Source organism: Musca autumnalis, unplaced genomic scaffold (genome assembly GCF_047663935.1).
Source record: "Musca autumnalis isolate F117 unplaced genomic scaffold, ASM4766393v1 scaffold_5, whole genome shotgun sequence".
NCBI classification, from domain to species: Eukaryota; Metazoa; Arthropoda; class Insecta; order Diptera; family Muscidae; genus Musca; species Musca autumnalis.
Window position 1 is genome coordinate 118,709,151 of NW_027412088.1, and position 7,441 is coordinate 118,716,591.

At 33.9% G+C, this 7,441-nt stretch overlaps 1 protein-coding gene across 1 annotated transcript; it reads right to left on the bottom strand.

Moving 5' to 3' along the window:
* Window positions 1-361: 361 nt before the first annotated feature.
* On the bottom strand, window positions 362-4,787 carry LOC141405508 (uncharacterized). The gene is made up of 2 exons (XM_073989904.1): window positions 2,649-4,787; window positions 362-1,041 (listed from the first exon to the last, which is right to left on the bottom strand). Exon 2 carries the CDS (start codon window positions 887-889, stop codon window positions 437-439), a length of 453 nt encoding a protein of 150 aa, XP_073846005.1. The 5' UTR covers window positions 890-1,041; window positions 2,649-4,787; the 3' UTR covers window positions 362-436.
* Window positions 4,788-7,441: the final 2,654 nt, after the last annotated feature.

Genomic DNA, 7,441 nt, shown 5'->3' on the forward strand with positions numbered 1-7,441 from the left:
ATACTCTGTAATATGTCAGCAGCATCACCCTTCAATGCCATAAGGAGTGATACCGCCTTGTCGTTGTCGCTCCAAGAATCTCTAGCAGCCAATGTCTCGAACTGTAATTTGAACACATTGAAAGATGTAGAGCCGTCGAACACTGGAGGCTTAATTTTTAACGCGTTATGGATAACTCTCACTGGACCGCCTTTAATTTCCAGTTCCGACATTTTCTTTTCTATGCCCAGAATCTTCTCATCTTGAGCCAGAAATTTCTCGTCAACAGACAAAATCTTTTTATCCAACTCTTTAATTTGTACCTCCACGTTTTCTACTCTCTTTTCAATCACCATCGTGATGTTCTCGAGTTTCTCGTTAATTGTTCTAGAATTTACCTCTAGTTTCTCTTCCATGCCCTTAGAGATTTTTCTAGAGTTCTCTTCTAATTTTTCCTCTAATTTTCTTCGCTCTTTCTGGATATCTCTTCCAACATTTTACTGGAATTTTCTTCCACCATTCTACAATTTTCTGCTTTCATTTCCATCATAAGCCTGGAAGTTTCTTCATTCTTTCTAGAATTTTCGTCCATTTTAGCGTCTAATTTCTCCATCATTTTGGAATTTTCTTCACTTTTCTTATTAATTTCCTGCATTATCATAGCCAGCATTGATTTCAAATCGTCTCCCCTGGCAGCTACCGACGAAACTTCCTCAACGCTGGATTCGTCCTTTGCCGATAACTCGACTTCCTCCTTACCGTCGAACTCATATTCATCGATGTTCATTCCACGGCGCTCGAACTCTTCCAACGAGCGTTTTTGTAGTTCGGCCTTGTTGCCAGTAGAACACAACTCCAACTTACTTAGCTCCTTCTTCAAGTCTTCCACTCGTAGATCCTTAAACTTCATTGTAGGATGATCGTAATCTCACTTCCTGACACCAATTGTTACGGAATTAGGTTTAACTAATCTCCGTGTAGACGTTGTTTTATTCCCCGATACGATTTGTACCAAATAAAACAGGGTTCGTTTTAGATTACGTTTCTACAATGCTTTATTTACTTTTGCTCTGTTCCAGAACCTGCAAGAAGCTACTATTTTTTACTACGATAACATTTTTTTCTTTATGTTATCGGAAAAAATAGTAAAAATTAGTAGATTCTTGCAGTTCTGCATGGTAGAACAATAAAGGTAGTTTCATGCAAACATCTGATTACAATTTTTTTCAAATTTTTAATTTGAAGTACGTTCATTGTCAAACTGAATTTGACAAAGCATGCTTATTTGTATATACACATTTGTTTACATGTATACATACAAAAGTGTGTTCACAAATGTCAATTAAAATGCATTTAATTGAATCGAAAAATTATTTAAAAAAAACTTTTTCCCGTGGTAAAAACGACTTCTCAGACTATTAATCAAGTTTCGCAAGGAATCCATCGTGGTCATGGTATGAGAGACTTCCTGCTGCTTAAAGTGTTCTGTGTGAGTTGTTTGACTCCAATCAGTATTGTCCTCTGCCGACTCAACAACAAATTCGGTGAATGTCCGGTTTGCCAAGGAAGGTCGTCAAGAATTTCGGCGAAGAAATCCAACCAAGCTTTGGATGACGTCAAGGAACAGCTCATACAAAGAGGTTAAGCTGTGTTTCAAAGTTCAGTTCAGGATAACGTAGCTGCAGTTTTTTAAGAAACCGCCAAAAACAACTAATGATACGGTTTCCCTTTAATATCAAAGAAAAACAACATTTGTTTTATATTAATGCGCTTTTATTAATAAAAATGAACAAGACCACTATATCAATAACAAAAGGAATATCGTTTTTGGAATTGTCTTTTTGGCTTTTTTTAATATGGTATAGAATACACCATATTATATATGTAGTTTACCTGAAGCATTATGCACATTTAAATCATTACAACTATTGCTTCCGTTAAAGAAAAAACACAAGATTATTTAAGATCAGGTCAGGACTGTAATATACATACATATTCCCATGGTTGTGCGTTGATGGAAATGTTTGTATTTGTACACATATGTGTTCTTTGTTACAGATGCGATTGTTGCAGATTTGGTGCAATATTGATAACAGGCAACTGTTGTGGTAGTTGTGATGGAGGTGTTACTCGTAAGCTAATTGTAAAAACATATCGATAATTCTCTTGTTTCCGCTAAAATACTTGATGTACGTTTTGATGAGGCAGCTGAGCAATTGCTGGGGATACTGCTGTTCTAAGATTAATGTCCTCTTGGATCCTGACCTTGTGCATTAAATTGGATTGAATTCAATAAAATATATGTATGTTTCCAACAGCGATTAGTTGAGATTTTATCCTTGAGCATTAGTTGTAAATAGAGTACGGATTGCTGCATGTAGTCTCTGTTGTTATTGATGTGTATGTTCAAAGAATCGTTGTCCCTTCCGTAGCATCCAAAAAATATGGGATTTTTTAAATTCAGCCAGAGGATTCGTTGAAATTTTTTCAAACAAAATAAAATCACAAAGAAATGTATTATTGTTTTTATTTTTATTGTGAAACGTCATTTCGTAGTAATGTTATTCTGATTTTGACACGCTCCCGTACAGGCATACAGGGTTGTATTTACCTAAATTTGACAGATGCGACTACCTTTTCTTATTCTACCATGCAGTTCTGGAACAGACCATTTATTACACTTATTCGGAACCGACTTTAATTACTAAGCACACAGCTTGTCTCTAGTTAGCACGCAGCACTTCTTTAACCGATCTGTTCAGTTCAACGCTTAAAACACAACTACTCCGTTATTGCCATTTCCCCGGTATTTATACCCCAAAGTCTCCCTGTTCTAGAGTCCTCCAGAACACATATGGCAACATCTCGAATCTGTGCAGCGAACACACAGACGCACATTCGCACTAAGCGAACAACCATACTCACATACATACATGGGGGAATACAATTGGACGACAAGCACAGTAATGACGTAACAACAACAAACAAGTGCAAAGAAGTAACAAACTAAACAATAATTACATGATTATGGCAAAACAAAATAAAAGCACATTAAAGAAAGGTAAAGTAACATCTAGAATAATGAAGAGAGTTCTACATGGTAGTTGTTGTTGCTTAAATAAAGTAACTGCGTAATAAAAACTTTACGTTACAATTCAAATTTTTAAATTAACGGAAATTAAACTAAGCTAACTTAAACCTATCAGTTACATTCGTAACAATATTATTAAATCTAGAATAATTTCGTATCTAAACAGGTAGTTTATGCCTAATGTTAGTACTAGCTGTTGAAGAATATTCTGTAGCTAGTATTCAATGCCCACTTTTGCCCGTCATGCTTCGGATGATGATGTGTACGCGATCCCTACGTAATGGTCGCCCCCACGATCGGAAGGGGTGGAAAAGAGTGTATAGATTTTCAATAATATTCCATTATATTAAAATTCATTATTGGTCTGTTCCAGAACTTCAAGAATCTACTAATTTTTACTATTTTTCCGATAACATAAAGGAAAAAATTTTATCGTAGTAAAAAATAGTTGCTTCTTGCAGGTTCTGGAACAGAGCACATATACAACTAATACAATGGTATATACTCTTAACCATGTTAGTAATTTTTTATCTTAAAGGCAAAGAAAATTTTACATGAAATCTTCTTCTTTATTTGCCAATTCGTTTTCCGAATGTTAGCGACCAATACAATTATAAATAGATTTGTTTTAATAAATACGTATATATACAATATTTGTTTAAAGATTGCTTAGTATGTCTGCAAACGCATTTCTATCTCTAGCCTTTGATAATAGGGTTGTAGTATCTCGGATGCCCGTCCATTCTGTAATATTATCCATCCATGTTGTCTCCTTTCTTCCTCTAACAGGTCTTCCTTCTATCTTTATGTGGATTATATTTTGTAGCAATTTATATTTTTGATTTCGCATTATATGCCCCAGGTATGCAGTCTTTCGTCTTTTTATTACTGAGATAAGTTCTCTTTCGCAGTGCATCCTTCTCAGTACATCGGTATTTGTCATATGGGCTGTCCAGGGAATTTTGAGTACTCTCCTATAAATCCATAACTCAAAAGCTTCCAGTCTTCTTATATCAGCACTTTTAATTGTCCATACTTCCGTTGCATATAATAACACTGACCAGACATATGTTTTGATAAAACGAATCTTTGTTTCAAGATTAATGTCATGACTCGTAAGTACTCTCTTATATTTTGAAAATGCTTCTCTGGCCTGTTCAATTCTGCATCTTATTTCTTGCGAGGACTGCCACTGTTCAGTTATTGTAACTCCCAGGTATTTGAAACTTTTAACTCTGTCAACATAGGTATTGTGAATTTTTAATGTTGTATTATTGTGTTCATTCTTCTTGCTTATAACCATGAATTTGGTTTTGCGGATGTTAATTTTCAGACCGTATTTTTCGCTGTGTATTGCGAGTTTATTCACAAGGTTCTGGAGTCCAGATATGCTATGCGCCAGTAAGGTTGTATCATCAGCATATCTTATGTTGTTCAGAAATGTTCCGTTTATATGAATGCCGATTGGGATTTTGTTTATGGATTCATGAAAAATTTTTTCTGAGTAGATATTGAATAGCAGAGGTGACAATATGCACCCTTGTCTCACTCCCTTAGATATGTCAATTCTATCTGTCATTTCCCCGTCCACTTCTATTTGTGCACTTTGATGCCAATATAGACTTTTGATACAATGCACTTCCTTCTGGTCTAGGCCAATGGAGATGAGGATGTCAATCAACTTATCGTGTAGCACTGTATCAAAAGCTTTTTCGTAATCTATGAAGCATAGAAATACGTCTTTTTGTGCATGACATGAAATATAAAAATCAAAAAAGGAAGATAGATGTTCTGTACAGTACGTATGTGTGTTTTTTTAATATATTTTGTAGTGATAGAATTTCTAGTTTTCATAAGGATTTTTTTATTATGTATTTATTTATTTATTTTACAATTGAAGCCAGTTTACAATTCTATGGTCAATTTAAATATAATTACAAAGAATCCACCAGTTCAAATTAGAGGTTATTTTTAGTGGATATCCAATTGATGTTGTTGTAAGTCGATGGTCAGACTAGGACGATTTCAACATGGCGACGTCAAGTTTATAGGCGAGGGGTATGAAGTAGTGAAACCCATGTACATGGTTTTCTGTGTTTGTTGTGTTGCCTCTTCTTGTTCTTCGTTGCAAGATTTTTTCTTCAATTTTCTTTCATTTTTATTTTCTCAAGCAAACGTTAACAACAAAACAAACATAAATATATTTAATAAAAACATTTAATTAATGAAATAGTGAAAATTTAACTATTAATATTAATTTAATTATTAATGTTAGTTATTTTGTGTTGTTTTTTATTTTATTTATGTCTTTTTTTTGTTTTTATTGGTATGAGAAACACAACAAACGCGAATGGTAAAATAAAGAGGACACGGAAAGATCTTAAATTTCACGTTAACGTGTGTGGACATTAACGAAATTTGAAAAGAAACTTTAACGAAATTGGTTTCATGAAACCTTGCTAGTCTGACCATCGACTAAGGAACCAGAACCAGTTATTGGCCCTGAGCTGCCCGCCCTCTACATGATCCTTATAGACCATCCTATGAGATTCCATTGCTCAATTTTTTTCCTACAACACTACTTACTCATCCATATATTACACGAAATACTCCGATAAAATTGAATCTGTCCAAAAACAATTCTTGCTTTTTGCTTTAAGAGGCTTTTATTGGAATAGTGATTTTGTCTTGCCATCTTATACCAGCAGCTAATTAGATTACCAACATTAAAAAGCAGACGTGTAATGTTTAATACAATTTTGGTACAAACAATTTTGAATGGCAATATATCTTCAGATTTCCTTATTTCATCTATTAGAATAAATATTCCTGCCAGACCTAGTAGATACTATCGTTTCTGTCATATTAATGCTCATCGCACAAATTATGCATCTGGAGAACCAGTCTGCAGAATGTGCGATGATTTTAATTCCTTATATTTTATTGTAGACTTTGATTTAGATATAAATATTATTAAATCTAGAATAATTTCGTATCTAAACAGGTAGTTTATGCCTAATGTTAGTACTGGCTGTTGAAGAATATTCTGTAGCTAGTATTCAATGCCCACTTTTGCCCGTCATGCTCCGGATGATGATGTGTACGCGATCCCTACGTAAAGGTCGCCCCCACGGTCGGAAGGGGTGGAAAAGAGTGTATAGATTTTCAATAATATTCCAATATATTAAAATTCATTATTGGTCTGTTCCAGAACTTCAAGAATCTACTAATTTTTACTATTTTTTCCGATAACATAAAGGAAAAAATTTTATCGTAGTAAAAAATAGTTGCTTCTTGCAGGTTCTGGAACAGAGCAAATATAAGACTAATGCAATGGTATATACTCTTAACCTACATATGTTAGTAATTTTTTATCTTAAAGGCAAAGAAAATTTTACATGAAATATAAAAATCAAAAAAGGAAGATAGATGTACTGTACAGTACGTATGTGTGTTTTTTTATATATTTTGTAGTGATAGAATTTCTAGTTTTCATAAGGATTTTTTATTATGTATTTATTTATTTATTTTACAATTGAAGCCAGATTACAATTCTATGGTCAATTTAAATATAATTACAAAGAATCCACCAGTTCAAATTAGAGGTTATTTTTAGTGGATATCCAATTGATGTTGTTGTAAGGAACCAGAACCAGTTATTGGCCCTGAGCTGCCCGCCCTCTACATGATCCTTATAGACCATCCTATGAGATTCCATTGCTCAATTTTTTTCCTACAACACTACTTACTCATCCATATATTACACGAAATACTCCGATAAAATTGAATCTGTCCAAAAACAATTCTTGCTTTTTGCTTTAAGAGGCTTTTATTGGAATAGTGATTTTGTCTTGCCATCTTATACCAGCAGCTAATTAGATTACCAACATTAAAAAGCAGACGTGTAATGTTTAATACAATTATGGTACAAACAATTTTGAATGGCGATATATCTTCAGATTTCCTTATTTCATCTATTAGAATAAATATTCCTGCCAGACCTAGTAGATACTATCGTTTCTGTCATATTAATGCTCATCGCACAAATTATGCATCTGGAGAACCAGTCTGCAGAATGTGCGATGATTTTAATTCCTTATATTTTATTGTAGACTTTGATTTAGATATAAATATTATTAAATCTAGAATAATTTCGTATCTAAACAGGTAGTTTATGCCTAATGTTAGTACTGGCTGTTGAAGAATATTCTGTAGCTAATATTCAATGCCCACTTTTGCCCGTCATGCTCCGGATGATGATGTGTACGCGATCCCTACGTAATGGTCGCCCCCACGGTCGGAAGGGGTGGAAAAGAGTGTATACATTTTCAATAATATTCCAATATATTAAAATTCATTATTGGTCTGTTT